Below are 21,533 nucleotides of genomic sequence, written 5' to 3'. Positions count from 1 at the left end.
ATAATCTTTGAAGGTTTAAAGCACGTTAACCTAATATCACTAATAAACGATTATCCATTCCTAGACTAACCATGTTTATTAGAACAATTCAATAGGTCTAAGTAGAAAGCTATGGTCAGTAGTCATTCATTCTCACAAAATCATATTTATATTTGATCAGGATATAAAAAGCATTAAGAACAATTGAATTGAATAAAGACTAGAATATCATTCACAATAAATAGAGTTTCACAACATAATATCTCAATTAGGGTTACAACGAATCATCTCAGACCTAACCTCTAATGGATTTAGCTACTCATAATAGTGTTTACAAATAACATAATCATTAGAGGTAATAAAACATACACAAAGTGGTTGGAAGATGAAGAAATCGTCCTCCTGACCTTCCTTGTAGTTGCAAAATCGTACTTGGCTCTCTAGAATTCGTCACCCTTGTTTTTGGAATAGACTTCAGCATAAATAGGCACAGAAATTCGCCCAAATCGTGTCACGTTTTAAGTGAATCGTGACACGTTTTTACCTTCTGGAGCAAGAAACTGAATTAGGGTTTCACCAAATCGTGTCACGTTTTACCCATCGTGACACGTTTTCATAATGTCGAACCAAACCTTTCTGAAGCTTCTTAAATCGTGTCACGTTTCTTATAAATCGTGACACGTTTTCTTTCTTTGTATTTTCTTCAGTTTTTCTGCTCTTTTGCTGCATAAGTCTCCTTGTGAACTCCATTTTTGTGCTAAAATACATATAAAATTACGTAATGACAAGATGTCATCACAACCCCAAACTTAAACCATTCCTTGTCCTCAAGGAATTTACTTGCAAAGCTGACAATCGACAGTGAAATAACAATTACCTGATCAAGCGATAGTACCCAAAAGTTCAACTCCTTACTAGCTAAAGATGAGCTAGTTTGACTTGTTCGCATCCACCAATTCACAACTCCACGCATCAATATGAAATAGGGTTCTACCAGTCGACATGCAGGTCTACATATTACCATACGCTTGAAAAGTTTCTAAATATCAATCAAAGTCAATATCATTACACACTTTTGAGGTCTTTAGGGTTATAACGGGGCTTAGGTGAAAGGTGGGACATATTTGGATAAGTAGGCTACACAAAATTTGAGTTAGACATTCCTACGGAAGTTAAAGAACAAATTCAATCCTACAATCATTCACCTTGTGGAATAACAATCAATGCAAAGGTACTAGAGAATATTTATAACTTTTAGGGACAATCGAGTTTGAAGTTACTCGCATGTTTCAAAGTTTGGTCCCTTTTTCATCATTCATTTCATTTCATTTTTTTTTCATACATCAATTTTTGAATGTATTTTTGCATTTTGCATGACAATTCTTTTTCTTTTTGTTCTCTTATTCTCTAGTACCCCCACCCCAAACTTAATTGGTTGCAAATTCCAATAGCAACCCCAAACTTAATTTTAAGCAACATTCTACAATGCCTAACTTAGAAAAACAATAAGGGACAAGTCCTAAAAGTCTCTAAGTTTGTAATGTAGTTTGTCACCGAATAAAAAGTTCTAATCCTACCGGCTCAAAGTGGCTAAGAAAAGTATAAAGTTTAACAAGTATAATCAGGGTAGGCTTCAAAAGGCTCACAGGAACAAGCACTTTTGCCTCAGTGTGTAATTAACAAAGACCAATCAATAATAGAGAAACAATGCAAGTTCTAGAAATGTAGTTGCATGGAAAACTAAGCTAAATATAAGTAAATTGAAAAACAAAATATGGCAATGAACCTTATGGCTGAGATTTCTGGGAGTATGTGACTACCTAGCAACGCCGTACACTTCGCCTTTGAAAACCAAGTCACTCCTCCTTTTGAACTTTTGGAATACCACTTGAACAACTATTTGTTACTAAACTGTAAAAAGTCAACTAAACAAACAGATTCATCAATAATAAACAAGTGCAGGAATAATTACATAAACGGGGGTTAAAACCGAGTTAAACTTAATGAAAGCAAATAAAATTGTTTGAACATAAAATTAGAGTTACATAACCAAAGTGCTGAAACAAAAACAGAAAAATAATAAAAGGTGGGCCATCAGGAGCCCACTCAATCCTGCATCTGGTCCTCCGGAATCCAAGTGTTGGGGTCCTCCTCTGCATAGGTATCCTCCCCAAAGTGCTGCCTAGACTGAGCTCCACCAGCAACAAAGTCAGCTCGGATCTCCTGCTCTCTATCCTGAGCTCGACCTCTGGTGACATCAAAGTAGTGGTCCATAGCCTCCTCGGACCCATCAAAGCGCTCGAAAGACCCAGTCATCTTCCTCCTGTTGAGGCAGACCGCCTCAGTGAACTCCTGACCAAACCTCGGACGGTTCCAATACTCCTGATCTGACACCTCATTCATCTAGTTGGCATGGCCGAACATGTAGTCCAACATCATAGGATGAATAGGTGCATAGGCACCCTGCTGACTGCTCCCCTCTCCCTGAAAAGTCTGACTCTGAGGTGGTGGCTGTGGCTGTTGTGGTGGTGGCGGCTGTGGCTGTCCTGCTGCTGCCTCGGCACCCATGATAGTCTGCATGCGGTCATGATAATCCTTGACAAAGCCATCCATGTAAGTGTCGGTGATGGGCTTCATCATTGCTGCACTCAAATCATTAGCAAACAAATCGCACTCCTCCTCCTCACAAAGCCAATTGATAAGGCTCAAATGAGGGAGTGCCTTCTTGGTACCTGAAGCAAACATATAGATATTGTCGGCAATTAACTCACCAACATTGATGGGTGCACCATCAAGAATAGCAGACAGCGTCAACAAGCGGGGCAGCGGAATCTCTGAAGTACAAGAGGTGCCCTCAATAGTTTGCACCACAAAAGATGCCCACGCCTTTGCATGGGGCTTGAAGTCAGCCCTCAACAGCATATGTGACCCTCCATGCCACTTAGCACCTTCAACACAAATCTGCAATAACAACTCCTCCCACCTTTCATCATCCCAATTCTTGCACTCCTCCATCCTCCTCTTCACATCACAAATCTCCGGTGGCACAATCTCCAGCAACTGATTAATCCTCTCCGGGCTATAGTCTATCTCCTTCCCCCTCACATAGGACACATACTTCCTCCCCATATACCTAGCATTGGAATAAAATTCTATCCCAATCGTTTTGTTGGCCTGCTCAAATATCATACTCACAAGAGACTCCCACCCTCTCTCAGTGATCACTTGATGGAATTCGGGGTTGGAGATGAGTTTGGTGAAATCAAAACCTCTCTCCGGGATCACCCTATAGCCTCGGATGTCCTTGAAACGGTCACGGGCAGCAGTATTATAAAATCGGTGGTTGATGGACGGTGGGGGTGCGGTGTTAGGGTTAGGGTTTGAGTGGAGAGGATAGAGATGTTGGATTTGGTTTGTTTGTGGGTGAAGATGAAGGTTAATGGTGATGGTTTGATGATTGGAAGATGAAAAGATGAAGATTTGTGGTAGATAAGGGTTAGAAAATCGTAGGTTAGGGTTCTGGGAAAATTTTGGCAGAGTTTAGCTACTTTTGGAAGTGAATGGAATGAAAATCGTGTTGGGTATATTTATAGACTGGGAAAATCGTGTCACGTTTGGCCAAAAACGTGTCACGATTTTGATTTGTAACGGTTAAATTTTTGAAACTGCTAAAATCGTGTCACGTTTGGGCTAAACGTGTCACGATTTCTCTTTTTGAAAATTTTTCTTGCCCAGAAATCGTGTCACGTTTTGGCCAACGTGTCACGATTTCTCAATGTCGAAATGCACCAGTTTGAGACTTAGAAAAAATTTTAGGTGCCAAAAATCGTGTCACGATTTCAGCATCGTGACACGTTTTTGGAAATGTCGAATGGCACCTTTTTTAACTTAGAAAAATTTCTGAGAGGAGCTTCAGAGGGAGGGCAAATCGTGTCACGTTTTGCCCAAAACGTGTCACGATTTGCACAGTATTGGAAAACAAAATTTTTTCTTTCCTCTGTCTGTTTCAGCTAAAATCTTTTTGTGTTTTTGAATATTTGAAAGCAATAAAAAGAAATAAGAAATACTACCTGAAATCTAAATGTGGGTTGCCTCCCACCAAGCGCTTCTTTACCGTCACTAGCTTGACTCATGACGACCCCTAAGGATCATTCAAAACAAGTCCTACCCTTGCCTTCGGTAGGTCGCCACCCAGATATGGCTTAACTCTTTGCCCATTTACCTTGAAACTTCGGTCACCTTCAGGTGTCATCAACTCGACAGCTCCATGAGGTGACACACTTTTCACCAAGAACGGTCCAGACCACTTTGACTTGAGCTTTCCAGGAAACAGTTTCAACCTGGAATTATACAACAAAACTAATTGCCCACAGTTAATATCCCTAGACACTAAGTTTTTGTCATGATACCTTTTAGTCCTGGCTTTATAAATGAGCGCATTTTCATATGCTCTAAGCCTCATCTCCTCCAGTTCATTAAGTTTCAAGAGTCTTTTCTTACCAGCGGCTTCTTGATCAAAGTTTAAGGTCTTAATGGCCCAGTATGCCTTATGTTCTAGCTCAACTGGTAGATGACATGCCTTTCCATAGACTAACTGATAGGGTGAGAGCCCGAGGTGAGTCTTAAAGGCAGTCCTATATGCCCATAGTGCGTCATCTAATTTTTTTGACCAGTCCTTCCTATTCGACGCAACTGTTTTCTCTAAGATTTGTTTCAGCTGACGGTTTGAAACCTCTGCTTGACCACTTGTTTGTGGGTGGTAGGGAGTTGCAACTTTGTGCCTTATGTTATACTTTTTGAGCAAATTTTCAAGAAAATTATTGCAAAAGTGCTTCCCCCCCATCACTGATCAAGACTCTAGGTGTTCCAAACCTAGTGAAAATGTTTTTATGCAGGAAGTTAACAACTGTCTTAGCATCATTAGCAACACATGGTATCGCTTCAACCCATTTAGTGACATAATCAACACAGACAAGAATATGAAGAAAAGAGTAAGAGGAAGGGAAAGGTCCCATAAAGTCGATGCCCCAACAATCAAATGGTTCAACTTCGATGATTCCTGATAGGGGCATCTCATTCCTCTTAGAGATGTTACCTGTCCTTTGGCATTTGTCACAATGTGCAACAAAGTCGTGGCAATCTTTGAAAAGGGTGGGCCACCAGAATCCACTTTGCAAAATTTTAGCCGCGGTTCTTTCTCCACTATGGTGGCCCCCATAAGCTGAGCTATGGCAGTGCCACATGATACTATGAGCTTCCTTACCTGCAACACAACGTCTTATCAAACCGTCAGTTCCTACCTTAAACAGATACGGGTCATCCCACAAGTAGTGGTTTGCATCCTTGAAGAATTTTTTTCTCTGAGGATAGGTCATATCATCAGGAACTATGTTACCGGCCTTAAAGTTCGCAATGTCAGCAAACCAAGGCCTTTCTCCAATAGCAAACAGTTGTTCATCAGGAAATTCGGCCTTGATGGCCTTCTCTTTGTTTGTCACCTCATCATTTTCCAGCCTTGATAGATGATCAGCTACTACGTTCTCTACTCCTTTCTTGTCACGAATCTCAAGATCGAATTCTTGTAGCAAAAGGATCCACCTCAACAGCCGAGGCTTTGAATCCCCTTTGGTCAAGAGATATTTAAGAGCTGCATGATCTGTAAAAACAATGACTTTGGAGCCTATTAGATAAGAACGAAACTTTTCCAATGCAAAAATTACCGCAAGCAACTCTTTTTCAGTTGTGGAATAGTTAATTTGATTCTCATTTAAAACCTTGCTTGCATAGTAAATTGCATGGAAAAACTTGTTCTTGCGTTGGCCTAGAACTGCACCAACAGCATAATCACTTGCATCACACATAAGTTCAAATGGTAAATCCCAATCGGGTGCAATGATTATTGGTGCAGTTACCAACTTGTTTTTAATCAAAGAAAAAGCATTCAAACATTCATCATCAAAATTAAATTCAGTTTCTTTGACCAAGAGGTTACAGAGGGGCTTGGAAATTTTTGAAAAATCTTTTATAAAACGCCGATAGAAACCAGCATGCCCCAAGAAACTTCTTATTCCCTTAACATTAACAGGTGGAGGGAGCTTCTCTATAACCTCTATTTTAGCTTGGTCCACCTCTATGCCCTTCGCACTTATTTTATGCCCCAAAACTATACCTTCGGTCACCATAAAGTGACATTTTTCCCAGTTTAAAACAAGGTTAGTTTCGGTGCATCGTTTAAGGACAGCATCTAGGTGAAATAAGCATTGATCAAAAGACTTACCAAACACAGAAAAGTCGTCCATAAATACCTCAATATTCTTCTCTATCATGTCAGAAAAGATGGAGAGCATACACCTTTGAAAGGTCGCCGGCGCATTACACAGCCCAAAGGGCATCCTCCTATAAGCAAATATACCAAATGGACAAGTGAAGGCTGTCTTCTCTTGATCTTCTGGAGCTACCGCAATCTGATTGTACCCCGAATACCCATCCAAAAAGCAATAAAAGGCTTGGCCAGCCAACCTCTCAATCATTTGGTCCATGAATGGTAAAGGGAAATGATCCTTCCTTGTTGCGGTGTTCAACCTCCGGTAGTCTATACACATCCTCCAACCAGTAACGGTACGGGTGGGTATTAATTCATTTTTTTCATTAGCCACCACCGTCATTCCACCTTTCTTTGGTACCACGTGGACCAGACTTACCCATGAGCTATCAGAGATGGGGTAAATCATTCCTGCTTCCAGTAACTTTAGCACCTCTTTTTTTACCACCTCCTTCATTGTTGGGTTGAGCCTTCTTTGAGGTTGAACAATGGGTTTGTATTCAGCCTCCATGTGTATTTTGTGCATGCAATAAGCTGGACTAATACCCTTCAAATCAGAAATATTCCACCCCAAAGCTCCTTGATTGTCCCTCAACACCCTCATCAATTTTTCTTCTTCTAAAGGTGTCAAAGTGTTGCTTATGATTGCTGGCTTAGAGGCGTATTTAGTGAGAAAAACATACTTCAAGTGAGAAGGTAGTTCTTTTAATTCTGGATTTTTCTCTCCTTCTCTACTCACAGTAGATGCCACGGTGTAGTCTTTACCAATTAATTCTTCAATTTTTACCGGGCCTAACTCTTGCTTGCTTGCCTCAAGTTGCTTGACACAATCACTCACCTCAAAATCTTCATCATGCTCACAACTCTCTATAGAATTTACAATTGCTCTTTCAAGAGGTTGTGGTGGTTGAGGTTCACGAGAGTTGTCTTCTACTATTTCTTCAACAACATCAATCCGGTAACATTTTGGGTTTTCCTCTCGGTGTTTCATTGCTTCAAAGATATTGAACACCACTTGCTCGTTATGGAACCTCAACATTAGCTCTCCCATCTCAACATCAATCAAAGCACGACCAGTTGCAAGGAAAGGTCTTCCTAAAATGAGTGGCATATCTTCATCTTCAGCCATGTCTAAGATCACAAAGTCTGCTGGAAACACAAGATCATTAACTTTGACTAGCACATCTTCAAGTATGCCAACAGGATAAGAGATTGACCGATCAGCTAAAGTAATGGTCATTCTCGTTGGTTTTGGCTCCCCACACTTGAGCTTCTTCATCATTGAAAGAGGCATCAAGTTGATACTTGCTCCTAGATCACATAAAGCTCTTCCAATGTCTACCGGTCCAATGGAACAAGGGATAGTAAAAGCACCAGGATCTTTCAGCTTAGGTGGTAGCTTCTTTTGAAGAATGGCGCTACAATTCTCGGAAAGAGAAATATTTTCATCATCTTTAGGCTTTCTTCTTCCCGTTAGCAAATCTTTCATGAACTTGGCATACAAAGGCATTTGATCAAGAGCTTCACTGAAAGGAATATTCACTTGAAGTTGTGAGACAAGTTGCATGAACCTCTTGAATTGTCCTTCCTCCTTCTTTTTCTTCTTCTCTAGATGAGGGTAAGGAAGCTTCACATATGATGGAATAATTTGTGGCTTGTCTCCATCTTTCAAGATTTGACTCTTTGACTTCCTCAAGATTGAGTCTTCATCTATCAATTTCTCACTTTTATCTCCCTCTATTTTTTTCTTCTTTTCATTTTCAACTACTCCATCTTCAATTTCTTTTTCAACTTCACCATCTTTTTCTACCTCCACTACTACTTCATCAACTTTCTTTGGAGCTTTTGGAACTAACGGTGTCAAAACCTTTTTGCTCCTCAATTCAATAACATTGCAAGACTCATTCTTAGGGTTCTCTTTTGTATTACCTGAGAATCCGCCTTTGTTTTGTTCAGCCAACTGCTTAGCTAATTGCCCAAGTTGAGTTTCTAGCATCTTCCTGGAGGCTTCGTTGTTCTTTCTTTCAGCTTCTTGACTCTTCTTCATCTCCTCAAAGTTACCTTGAGTCATCTTCATGAAATTCATCATAGTTTCCTCAAGAGCTGATGGCTTTCTTTGTTGTTGTGGAGGAGTGAGCATCTGAGAGTTCAAAGCATTGTTATTTGAGTAGCTTAGATTGGGATGCTTGTTGATACCTGAATTGTAGTATTGATTTTGCCTTTGATAGCCTCCCATGAAGTTAGCCTCCTCACTTGATCCTTCTGGAACACATTCACCATTTGGATGTTCTTCACCACATAAATCACACTTGATTGCAGCTACTTGTTGTTGCTTATGAGCCAAAGTGAAACCTTGAAACTCCTTAGTAAGAGCCTCTATTTGTTTGTTCATAGCTGCTTGGTTAGCGAGGATAGCAGTTTGCTCACTTACCCCAAACACTCCTCTTTCTTTCTTCTTAGCTTGATCACGATACTCATTGCCAGCCATGTTTTCAATTAGAGCTTGAACTTCATGATCAGTTTTACTTTTGAGACTACCTCCCGCGGAAGCATCTAAGAACATTCTAGTGTTTGGTGTCACCCCCTCAGTGAAGATTTGGAGGTATTGTTTCTCGGTGAACTCATGATTAGGGCATCTCTTCAGAAGCAAATTGAATCGCTCCCAAGCATCGTACAATGATTCACCTTCTCCTTGCTTGAAGTTAGAGATCTCCATCTTCTTTTCCCAATATTTAGACATAGGGAAATACTTCTCCAAGAACTTCAGCTCTAACTCTTCCCATGTTTGGACAGTCCCGTTTGGAATTGTTAGCAACCAATCTTTTGCTCTTCCCGTCAAAGTGAAAGGGAACAACCTTAGTTTCTTCTGTGCTTCAGTCACGGTGGCTGGTTGCACGCAAAACTCGCAAGTTTCAGCAAAGCGGCTCAAGTGTTCATGAGGACTCATGGCTTCAGTCCCATCGAATTGTTTATCCCTCAAACCGTTGAGGACAGTTGTCTTGATGTCGAAAGCAACGGGGTTAGCTGGTTGAAAAGTATGGGTCAGTTGACCGCGATGAGTGGCTAACCCGTAGTCTCCTAGCTTAGGTCTCGGTGGTACAACTCCTTCCATAGTTGCAGATTTAGGAGAAGCAGATGTTTCAGATTCAGTGGAGAGTGGCTCCGGTATTTGTTCTCGAACACCCGGTGGAACGGAATGAGCTAACCTTTGCGACCGGACAGTTTTCCGGAGTGCTCTAGCAGTCCTTTCAATTTCTGGATCGAATTCGAGATCGTCGGTGCTCACTTTACCTCGCATAAACAGCAAAATACCTTAGTAGCACTGCACAATGCAAAGTAACCAAATGAATATGAAAACAGAAAAATAAAAAATAAAAAAAAATAAAAACAGAAAATTAAATTGCAGAAATCCTAAATTATAACGTAATTGCCTTGTTGAAATAAATCAACAGTCCCCGGCAACGGCGCCAAAAACTTGATAGATCTCTGGCAAGTGCACCAAATACTATCGAAGTAGTAAAAATATCGATCCCACGAGGACTGTTTTTAATCTCAATAATTCAACTACGTCGTATTTTAGGATGTATAAAGGTTATTTTGATTTGCCACTAGGCAGTAGATTGGTTTGATTGCATAAAAGTAATTGCTAAAAATAGATTGGTTTTCAAGAATAAGAGAGAGATGAGTTTAGGTCTTTCGAATCATCTATGTTCCCCTAATTGTTATGTTGCACCTATTCGTATGAATGATCTTCTAATCCCACGATAGTTAACAAAATAGTCCTAATCAATCCCTTGAGTTAGGACCCTCTTCTTAAACTACAGCCCCTAATCCCTTAGGTGGTCTAATAATCTTTGAAGGTTTAAAGCACGTTAACCTAATATCACTAATAAACGATTATCCATTCCTAGACTAACCATGTTTATTAGAACAATTCAATAGGTCTAAGTAGAAAGCTATGGTCAGTAGTCATTCATTCTCACAAAATCATATTTATATTTGATCAGGATATAAAAAGCATTAAGAACAATTGAATTGAATAAAGACTAGAATATCATTCACAATAAATAGAGTTTCACAACATAATATCTCAATTAGGGTTACAACGAATCATCTCAGACCTAACCTCTAATGGATTTAGCTACTCATAATAGTGTTTACAAATAACATAATCATTAGAGGTAATAAAACATACACAAAGTGGTTGGAAGATGAAGAAATCGTCCTCCTGACCTTCCTTGCGGTTGCAAAATCGTACTTGGCTCTCTAGAATTCGTCACCCTTGTTTTTGGAATAGACTTCAGCATAAATAGGCACAGAAATTCGCCCAAATCGTGTCACGTTTTAAGTGAATCGTGACACGTTTTTACCTTCTGGAGCAAGAAACTGAATTAGGGTTTCACCAAATCGTGTCACGTTTTACCCATCGTGACACGTTTTCATAATGTCGAACCAAACCTTTCTGAAGCTTCTTAAATCGTGTCACGTTTCTTATAAATCGTGACACGTTTTCTTTCTTTGTATTTTCTTCAGTTTTTCTGCTCTTTTGCTGCATAAGTCTCCTTGTGAACTCCATTTTTGTGCTAAAATACATATAAAATTACGTAATGACAAGATGTCGTCAAAGAGGGAACATATTTTTACTCTTCTTTTGTATGATTTTGTGGTTTCATCATCTTAGTACCATGATGTTTATTTTTAGCGAGTAACTAACTAACCAACCACTCCGACGATCACACAGAATGGAATGGAACCAGAAGTAAGCATAGAAGGGTCTTCCACAGTCCAAATCGCCGTAATCCCAATCGGACTAATCCCACCACCACTCCTCCGCGACTACTACTCCCTCCTCCTCCCACTCCACACCATCCCTCTCTCCGCCATCAGCTCCTTCTACACCGAACACCAGAAATCCCCTTTCGCTCATCAACCTTGGGATTCCGGTTCACTTCGCTTCAAATTCGTCCTCGGCGGCGCTAATCCTCCTAGTCCTTGGGAGGATTTTCAATCGCATCGGAAAACTCTTGCTGTTGTTGGCATTTTTCATTGTCCTTCTTCGTTGGTTCATCTTAATGATGTTGTTGATCAGTTTGCAAGTTCCTGTAAATCTTATCCTTCTTCGCTTGTTGATCGCTGCTTTGCGTTTTACCCTAATGATTCTCAGGTAGTGACATTTTTTTTGAACGTGATTAATTTCCCTAAGATTTGTTTGCGAGTTTGGAGGGGAAGGAGGGGAAGGCTTGGGAAAAAAGGAATGAGCAAGTAGAAGAAATAAAGGAAAATGGGAAGGAGGGCTTTGGGGGTTAACTTTTCTTCATAATACAAAACCCTCATCATTTGGAGGAACTAAAAAATTGTATTGGAGGAGGGTTTTGGAGGGTTAATAAGAATTCTTCAAATTTAATCTATGTTGTTATAATATTTTTAAAATTAAAAACAAAGTAAGCATATGCATTAATTTATCATTCTCTAAAAAACTACTCTTTTAAAAAATTTGAAAAATTTCTCCATTTTTCCTCATATTTTGCACCCCTCAAAGCCTTTCATTTCCTTCCCCTCCAAACTCCCAAACAAAGCCTAAGAAATGGATCCAAAAAAGGAAATATTTCTTTTAATTCTTATTTACTTTTTTTTAGTTTTAGAATTTTCTGTTAGAAATTGTTATAATTAGAAACATTATTAGGCTAGCAAATAAGTGATAGCCTTGCTGATAAGCTAGCTTATAGCGGATAGAAAACAGATACCCTGCCTTGCCTTGGAAGACACTTTCGCACAATGAATGTGTCCGTCCGAGCAGTGTTTCTGGTCCTGATTGGACGGTCTAGAAAAATACAGATTTAATTTTTATTTTATAAATTTAAAAATTCCAAACTTGAATCGGCGTTTCCCTCATTGAATCGGTTCTAGCGAATAGATAGCTGATTGATTATGTAATGTTAGGGAAAATTAAATATGAAATGACATAAAGAATATATATTTATCAAAAAAAAGGTATAAGCTAGTAATAAGCTATATGCTGCTGAGAAAATGATGGTTACCAAATGATTGTATTTTAGTTATATAAGCTTATAAGCTAGTAAAAATAAGCTATAAGCTCGTTACCAAATGAGCTATCAACTCGTGAAAAAAACAGTTTTTTTAGTCATATGAGCTTATCAACTTTCAATTTTAAGCTAGCTTATTGTGCTTATCAAGCAGATCCTTGTAGGTTTTGTTTATTTATTGTTTTGTTTTTTGTTGTAGCTTGAGGATGGAAGCAAGAGAGGTGGAAATTTGAGGTTGTTTCCACCTGCGGATCGTGCAACGTTAGAGTTTCATTTGAATACTATGATGCAAGAAGTAGCTGCTTCGTTGCTAATGGAGTTTGAGAAGTGGATGCTTCAAGCAGAATCTTCTGGAACTATTCTCAAGACGCCTTTGGATTCTCAAGCTAGTCTCAGCTCAGAGGAGGTGTTCATGTTTTAGGTGTCATGAATCATGATTATTATTGTTGTTTTTTATTTTTATATCTTGGCGGTGTTATGTGTTATAATGTGGATTTTGATTTTTGGTTTCGTGTTCTTGGCTCTGTTTGGATAAACAGCTCAATTAAGAGCTTATAGTATAATAGCTTACCATCTACGTACTTATGTATAAGCTATTTCCATAACAGAAGATAAAATAATTTCAAACTGTTTTAATATAAGCTGTTTTCATAAGCCATTTTGGAGAGCTTCTAAAAATAAGCTTAAAACAACTTATGGACATGCCATAAGGTGTTTCTATAAGTTGTTCCAAAAGTCTCTCAAATTCTTATGTTGATACGTTCAGCTCAAATAAGCCAATTCAAACAGGCCTTGTTGTGAAGTTCAATTTGATTGATCTTTTGTGTGTTTGTGTGGAATGCAGGTTATCAAGGCCAAAAAACGGAGACTTGGGCGTGCTCAGAAGACGATTGGTGATTACTGCTTGCTGGCAGGTTCTCCTGTTGATGCTAATCTTCATTATTCTACTGCATTAGAACTTGGCAGGTTGACTGGGGATTACTTCTGGTATGCTGGTGCATTGGAGGGCAGTGTTTGTGCCTTGCTGGTATTTTTTTTTCCTCTTTTCGTGCTTTCATTCTGAGTTTGATTAAAAATTGAATAGTGTTTTTTTAAAAAAACAATAATAATTAAAGATTGTGGACTGTATGGCTAGGCAATCCACATGCGTTGTGTTTTTCATTGGAACCGGTGAAGTAATGTGGGTACATAAAAACTTCTCTTCGTTATGAGTTTTGTAAACCCTATCTATGATTGCATCCAAAGTGCGTATTTGGTTTGGATTCATGGTAGAGAGTTTTTTTTCCCTCTATTGTCAAATGTGGTTTTAGTAAATATCCAGATCTGTGGTGTGGTTACTCACAATCAAGATTGGTCTTGCTTGCAAACTTTGGTCAAACTCAAATTTGACTAAATCAGTTTTACAAAATTATGTTCATTCTAAACCACGATTGTAAAATCCTTACCCAAATACAACACTAGACACTGCTTTTGTGTGGTGATTAGTTTTGCATTTTGAAAATGGAAGGGATCGAGACATGCAGCCGTAGTGGTTTTTTATGTGTCCACTGTTAACTACTTTTTCAAGTGCTTAATTGTTTTTTTATTTGCTGACAACGTATGAACAATTACTTACTTTGTATATAATTTATTTAGAAAGCATGAACTAGTAGACTAGAGTATCGACAGTTTAAGGCTCCAATGTCTAAAATCTTTATCCTCTAATTTGTGCTCCAATTAAGCTAGATTTCGGTTCTTAGAAGGGAAAGATGATATGTTCATACGGCTATCAAATGAATCTTGTCTTTGTTTTTACTCAAGAATTCAAGGGCATGAGGTTTAGGCGGAAATTAGTTGACCTTGGAAATGCTGCATGTCATATATAATTTGGTTATTGATTCAATTTATAGACAGTTTTCTGGCATTGCATGGTATCTGCAGTATAAATATTGTAGTATATTTCTATAAATTGAGAGTAGTGGCAGGCAGTGCATGCTACATCGCATAGGAGTATAGATATAAGTCATATGACGACCATGATTGTCCTGTAAAATGAACACGCTCTTGTCTACATTCACATTTAGTGTTATTTATTTCTTTTCATTTTTATGGTTTCAGATTGACTGTATGGGCCAGAAAGATTCAGTCTTGGAGAATGAAGTTAGATATCGTTATAATAGTGTCATCTTGCATTACAAGAAGTCACAAGATAATACTCAGCGGTAAGAAGTTATCCTTTGAGGTTTGAGCCTTCATTAACCGATTTCTCTGATGTCTATTGCTTAACTGTGCTTTCCCTAGTTATATTACTCAATCTATATTTACGCGTCATGCTGATTATTCCAATTTCTATTTTTTTATTTCTTAGTGTTTTTATTTCTTTTGTGCAGATTTTCCCCCATAACTTTTGAACTTGAAGCTACTTTGAAATTAGCAAGGTTCCTTTGCAGGTACGTTCTTTGCTGTGCTTTACAATGTGATAAATGTGCTATGATGATGCCCATTATGAATACGTAATTCAATTAGCTTGAGTATTCTGAGAAGTATCTAAGCACTCGAGTACCCTCCCTAAGAAGCTAGCCATCAAGGCGGAGAACCAAGTCACTTAAATTCTCTACTGAGCATCCCACACTACTAATTGTTTGACCTGGGCACCCCATAGTACCCAAATCTCTATCATCTTGAATACATGCACCGCGACGAGCCATTATGAATTTTGCATTTCACTGTTTAACTTCTTGAAGTTTGACCAGCATTTCAATTGAATGATGCTTCATCAATTTTTAAATTTCATGCTCCTGTTTACTCAAAACAGTTGGTATCTTACATATGAGATTTAGAATATCTATACTAGTTTGTTATCAAGAGGAATTTAGGTGTATCAAGCAATATGTTCCTCTTTTTATTATTTGAAAACCAATTTTGGCTGAATTCTCTCAATCAACAGGCGAGAGCTGGCCAAGGAGGTGGTGGAGTTGTTAACCACAGCTGCAGATGGTGCTAAATCTTTAATTGATGCAAGTGATAGACTCATATTATACATTGAAATAGCTCGTTTGTATGGTAGTCTTGGATACCAGAGGAAAGCCGCTTTCTTTTCGAGACAGGTTGCTCAGTTATATTTGCAGCAAGAAAATAGGCTGGCTGCAATTAGTGCAATGCAAGTTTTGGCAATGACGACAAAAGCTTATCATGTTCAAAGTAGATCATCGGTTTCCGATCATTTTATTCATAATGTGAGTATACACACATCACCCATCAAAACTCCTTATTTCTTTGGATACTCGAAACACCTATGGCCTAGCTTATGTTACTTTAAAAATATAACTATTTTATGTATTGGAGAGAAATTTTTGATTGATTTGTCGTACTTTTTTTAAACTAGAAATTATTACTTGCTATGATAGTAAACTGTTACTGCTTATCTCTTATTTGCTTATGGAAACATCTCTTATTTTGCTGCTAAAACTTTTCCAGTTATAAAAATGTAATTTAAATCGTTGCTTCTTCACAGAAGGGAATTGGATCAGATAAACCTGATGGTGGGAAAATATATCACCAATCAGTTGTCTCATTGTTTGAGTCTCAATGGAGTACCATCCAGATGGTTGTATTAAGAGAAATTCTGCTCTCTGCAGTTCGTGCCGGAGATCCTCTTACTGCATGGAGTGCAGCGGCACGACTACTTAGGTCCTACTATCCTCTAATAACTCCTGCTGGGCAAAATGGTCTTGCTAATGCACTTTCGAATTCGTCCGAGAGGCTACCACCAGGGACTCGTTGTGCTGATCCCGCCTTACCTTTTATAAGGTATTTACTGGGTTAAAGAATTTTTTTTTCACGCAATTCATCATGACCAAGTCATATTCCTTCATCTTCCCTTTCAAGTCAAGTTTTTCAAATGCTAATTTGGTCAATTACATTAATTTTGGAGAGCTAATCCAAGAAACAATTTAATTATTTTCAGGGTGCATTCTTTTCCTGTCCACCCAACACAAATGGACATTGTTAAACGTAATCCTGCTAGAGAAGACTGGTGGGTGGGTTCTGCTCCTTCAGGCCCTTTCATTTACACGCCATTCAGTAAAGGAGATCCAAATAATATCAAGAAGCAAGAGCTTGTTTGGATTGTTGGAGAGCCGATCCAGGTTTTAGTGGAATTGGCAAACCCGTGTGGCTTTGATTTAAGAGTCGATAGCATATATCTGTCTGTGCATTCAGGAAATTTTGATGCTTTTCCTGTGAGCATAAGCCTTCTACCAAATTCTTCAAAAGTGATTACCTTATCTGGCATTCCAACATCAGTGGGGCCAGTTACAATTCCTGGGTGCATCGTTCATTGTTTTGGTGTTATTACTGAACACCTGTTTAAAGAGGTTGACAATCTGCTTCTTGGGGACGCACAAGGGCTTGTCCTTTCTGACCCTTTCCGGTGTTGTGGATCTCCAAAGTTGAAGAATGTATCTGTTCCAAGTATTTCTGTAGTACCGCCACTTCCATTGCTGATATCACATGTTGTTGGAGGTGATGGGGCCATCATTTTGTACGAAGGCGAAATTCGTGATGTGTGGATAAGTCTGGCCAATGCAGGCACAATTCCAATTGAGCAGGCACATATTTCACTGTTCGGGAAAAATCAAGATTCTGTAATCACATATTCTTCTGAAACATTAAAATCTCACCTCCCTCTAAAGCCTGGAGCAGAAGTTACATTCCCTGTGACTTTGCGAGCCTGGCAGGTTGGTGTGGCAGATGCTGATAATACGAGGCACTCCAAAGATGCAAGTTGCCCATCACTGTTGATACACTACGCCGGTACTGTCTTCAAGACATCATTATTTTCTTGCTTTCATGATGAGTTTAGAAGTTCAGTCTGCAGGCCTTACATTGGAATACATTCAGATCAAAACCTTTTGTGGATCTGAATATTTTATTCATTTAGATTGTGCAGCGTTATTTGCCCCCTTTTCAATTTTTCCATGTTTCCTCTCCCCCTTTTGTTAGATCAGTATCATTGTTCTCTTGCATTTAGTCCTGTCCCATCGTAAATAGTTGAAATATGTTTGACAAGGTTCCTTATGTAGCTCCATCTTATGGCACACTGGCATTCTCTATATTAGCAATAACATGCATTTATTGATTTGTCATTTGGTGGTTTCATGTGCTGCTGTGCTGAGGACTGTTACTAACTTGTGCTTGTCCTTTTATATCTGGTACTAAGGTTCTTTCCATGTTTATTTCAGGTCCACTGAAAACATCTGAAGATCCAAACGCTGTATCACCCGGTAGACGCCTTGTTGTTCCCCTGCAGATTTGTGTTTTGCAGGGTTTGTCTTTTGTGAAGGCTCAACTGCTTTCAATGGAATTTCCTGCTCATGTTAGTGAAAATCTTCCTAAGTTGGATGATGTGAATAATAGTTCCAATGGAGGACATGTTAACTCAGAGTCAAAAATGGACAGATTGGTGAAAATAGATCCTTTCAGAGGAAGCTGGGGACTGCGTTTTCTTGAACTTGAGCTGTCTAATCCAACTGATGTTGTATTTGAAATCAATGTCTCTGTCAAACTGGAGAACAACAGTAACGAGGACAATCATTTAGCTGATCAGGATGCTACATAATACGGCTATCCTAAAACAAGAATTGATAGAGATTGCTCAGCAAGGGTTCTTGTGCCTCTTGAGCATTTTAAATTACCCGTTCTTGATGATTGCTTTTTATCGAAGGATACTCATACAGATGAGATTGGTGGAGGAAGAAATTCATCATTCTCTGAAAAGAGCAGCAAAGCCGAACTCAATGCTTGCATCAAGAACCTTGTATCTAGGATTAAGGTTCAATGGCACTCGGGACGCAATAGCTCTGGAGAGTTAAGTATCAAGGATGCTATCCAGGCTGCTCTACAGACATCAGTCATGGATGTGTTGCTGCCAGATCCACTGACATTTGGCTTCAAGCTTGTTAGAGATGAATCTGATTCAGATAATCTTGATCCTGTTAAAGAATCTGATTTACCTGAATCCCCTGCTTCCAAAAGTTCCGTGCATGCACATGAAATGACACCAATGGTAGTTGTGGTCCGTAATAACACAAAGGATACGATCAAAATTAATCTTAACATTACATGCAGAGATGTAGCTGGGGAAAACTGTGTAGATGGTACCAAATCAACTGTTCTGTGGACCGGTAATATTCAATTTTTGTTTGTTCTCTGTAATTGGTATGCATTCATATGGTTTTCTAACATTGTACGGTCTTGCCAAAATCAATTCTTTTTTCAGGTGTCCTGAGTGAAATTACCATTGAAATCCCCCCACTTCAGCAAATCAAACATTCTTTTTGCCTGCATTTCCTTGTCCCAGGAGAGTATATGCTACTCGCCGCAGCAGTGATCGATGATGCAAATGACATCCTTCGGGCTCGTGCTAGGGCAACTTCAGCTGCTGAGCCAATTTTTTGCCGTGGACCACCATATCACCTTCGTGTTCTTGGGAATACATGAACAAATTTTCTCCTTAAATGTTATGATATCACTGTATGCTAAAATGTGTAGATTTCGTTGGATTATTTAGAGTGATGCGGTAATGCTCATTGAGCTCTTGTGGTTGAAACTTGGAAGTTTACTTTCCAATTTAAGAATTCAACAGAAGAAATAACTTGGGGGGTTTTGTCTGTAAATCATGTGGGATTGTACTATGATGAGACAGTGATTTTGAAATTTGATTATTTTGGGACTGTACTAATGTTTGTTCCTGATTCTGGAAAAATTAATAAAAATAAAAAATGATTAAAAAAATAAAATAATCTAATAAAATGAAAAATAATGAAAAAATTCTGGAAAATAAAAAATATTCTGATTAGTATATATGTCGAAAATTCGAAATTCTGGAAAAAATGTATTTTTCGAAATTTCGAAATTTTGATTAGTATATATGTCGAGCTTAGGTTTTTTCAGTGTATTTTTTCCCTTATTCTCGGTTTATAAATACACAAAAGTTCCCGCTTTATAAATACACAAAAATTCCCGGAAAAAATACTAATGAAAATTTCGAAAAATACATAAAAAACCTAAGCTCGGTTTATAAATACACATATTTTTTCCCTTATTCTCGGTTTATAAATACACAAAAATTCCCGGAATTTTTTTGAGAAATACTAATGAAAATTTCAAAAACTTCGAAAATTTTTCATTAAAATTTCATTTTTCCAGAATTTCTTTTTTATTTTCGAAAATTTTAATTTTTTTAGAAATTTTTTGAAATTTTATTTTTTTCAGATTTTTTAATCTTTTTTATTTTTTCCAGATTTTTTCCCTTTTTTTCAATTTTTTTCATTTTTCAATTTTCCAAAATTTTTTAATATTTTTTTCAATTTTTTATTGTTTTTTCAGATTTTTTTATTGATTTTTCATTTTTCCAGAATTTTTAAATATTTTTTTCAAATTTTTTATTAATTTTTAATTTTTCCAGAATTTTTTAATTTTTTTATTAATTTTTCGATTTTCCAGAATTTTTTAATATTTTTTTCAATTTGTTATGAATTTTAAATTTTTCCAGAATTTTTTTAAGATTTTTATTAATTTTTCAATTTTCCAGAATTTTTTAATTTTTTTTAATTTTTTTATTAATTTTTCGATTTTCCAGAATTTTTTAATATTTTTTCAATTTTTTATTAATTTTTAATTTTTCCAGAATTTTTTTAATTTTTTTATTAATTTTCCAGAATTTTTTAATTTTTTTTTTAAAAAAACTATAAAAAAAATTATAAAAGATTTGCAGGGACTAAAACCAAAACTGACCTATTTTTGCAGGGACCAAAAGCTATAAATTTTTTTGCAGGGACTAAAACCAAAACGGGCCTATTTTGCAGGGACCAAAAGCATATTTAAGCCTTTTATTTATAATCCACCTCAAGAAAGCACAAGATGCACCAAATTTCAGTTTATATTGTAAGTGAGATAATCCTGCTTTCATTGTCTCAAAGGTATCAAATTAAACTATTTAAAGCAAGATTTTAAATCACGAGGAGTTAAAGCTCTCCTTTTAAACATGAACACTTCACCTTTAACAAGTTTGAACTGAATTACCTAAAAGATTTTATGCTAGCATCTGCTATAAAACAACGACGTTGAACACCGTTATGATGTTAATGTTGTGACAATGCAACAATTTTAGGGTCTTGATACGAAAAATTGAGATTAAGATGTCATGTACTTTAATACTCCATCCGTTTCAAAATACATGTTCAAGTCAACCACTTCACATATACCAATGCACAATTTTGACCGTTAATATCTTTAATTATCTAAAGTAAAAGATTATAAAAATTTAATATTTTAAAAATATTTGTCGAGACAAATCAAACATTATCTTACATGCTAATATTTGTATTATACATTAGTTAAAAAGTATGGTCAAAGTAAGTCAAGTGAATAGTGCACATTGCAAAAATTGGACATGTATTTTGAAACGGATGGAGTATTTCTTTTCGAGAATTAATTTGTCGTTTTTCATTACAAGCAATTTGCAAGATATATAATTATCAGCTTATTATTTGACTAACAAGAGGATCTTAATTAGGTTGCATAGGTTTAGACACCATTCATAATGAACTTGAACAAGTCCTCTCTTTCATCCTTGTAAAATACGAACATACTTCATTTTTTTTTTAGAGTAGCATCAGTGACAAAACTTTTGTTCTTCATCGCTTTGTCGTTTTCAGTTCTATGTTCTTCATTACTTCAAAATCCACAAGTGGAAAGCCGTAAAGTCTGCATCATCATTCACAAAGACTATTTGTAATTTGAAAACAATAAAATTACACACCAACTAGAGAACATTCGTATTTTGTAACACTGCAAGCAAAGACTTTTTAAGGTTTTGATTTGATTTTACTATCTATTAAGTTGAATTATCGATTGCTTTCTTAGTTGTTGATCATTACTTCGAAGAAGTATAATTATCATTGTCATTTGACCCGGGATGTTCTTAGGTGACACATTTTAAGGTGAGGGAAAAATTTATAACTAAGCGAAATCAAAAGCAAATAATTAGACATGCTTTCCTTCTTTACAAAAAAAAAAAAAAAAAAAAAATTAGACATGCTTTCCATTTCAATAATGTGACTGTTGTGACATACATCAGAGAGAAGTTTATGTTCTTCGTGACTGAAATTACGAACAAGATTCAGTCTCCATCATAACTCACCAAA

General features: G+C 37.3%; 2 protein-coding genes and 1 pseudogene across 3 annotated transcripts in view; 1 reads left to right on the top strand and 2 right to left on the bottom strand.

Annotated features, from left to right (window-relative positions):
• The window catches only part of LOC146926619 (uncharacterized), an 83,720-nt gene that overhangs the window by 18,773 nt on the left and 43,414 nt on the right, over positions 1-21,533 (bottom strand). The gene's annotated exons all lie outside the window — the stretch shown is intronic.
• LOC146926623 (uncharacterized) lies at positions 184-10,135 on the bottom strand. The gene has a single exon (XM_085700125.1). The coding sequence runs from the start codon at positions 9,597-9,599 to the stop codon at positions 4,797-4,799; it is 4,803 nt and encodes a 1,600-aa protein (XP_085556251.1). The 5' UTR covers positions 9,600-10,135; the 3' UTR covers positions 184-4,796.
• On the top strand, positions 11,012-18,843 carry LOC146926622 (trafficking protein particle complex II-specific subunit 120 homolog; annotated as a pseudogene). Its single transcript, XR_015005450.1, has 10 exons — positions 11,012-11,465; positions 12,545-12,751; positions 13,190-13,372; positions 14,443-14,546; positions 14,715-14,774; positions 15,272-15,560; positions 15,839-16,134; positions 16,292-17,139; positions 17,568-18,509; positions 18,605-18,843. The product of XR_015005450.1 is annotated as a trafficking protein particle complex II-specific subunit 120 homolog (transcript).

The sequence above is a fragment of the Medicago sativa genome, chromosome 4, assembly GCF_051527215.1.
Source record: "Medicago sativa cultivar Bolivia chromosome 4, Bolivia_mono, whole genome shotgun sequence".
Lineage (NCBI taxonomy): Eukaryota > Viridiplantae > Streptophyta > Magnoliopsida > Fabales > Fabaceae > Medicago > Medicago sativa.
The sequence above is the reverse complement of the archived record's forward strand: the minus strand, read 5'-3'. Positions and strand labels throughout refer to the sequence as shown.

Bases quoted from the DNA above. Each gene is read 5' to 3' on its own strand.
- LOC146926623 (XM_085700125.1), bottom strand. From the start codon at position 9,599: ATGCGAGGTAAAGTGAGCACCGACGATCTCGAATTCGATCCAGAAATT.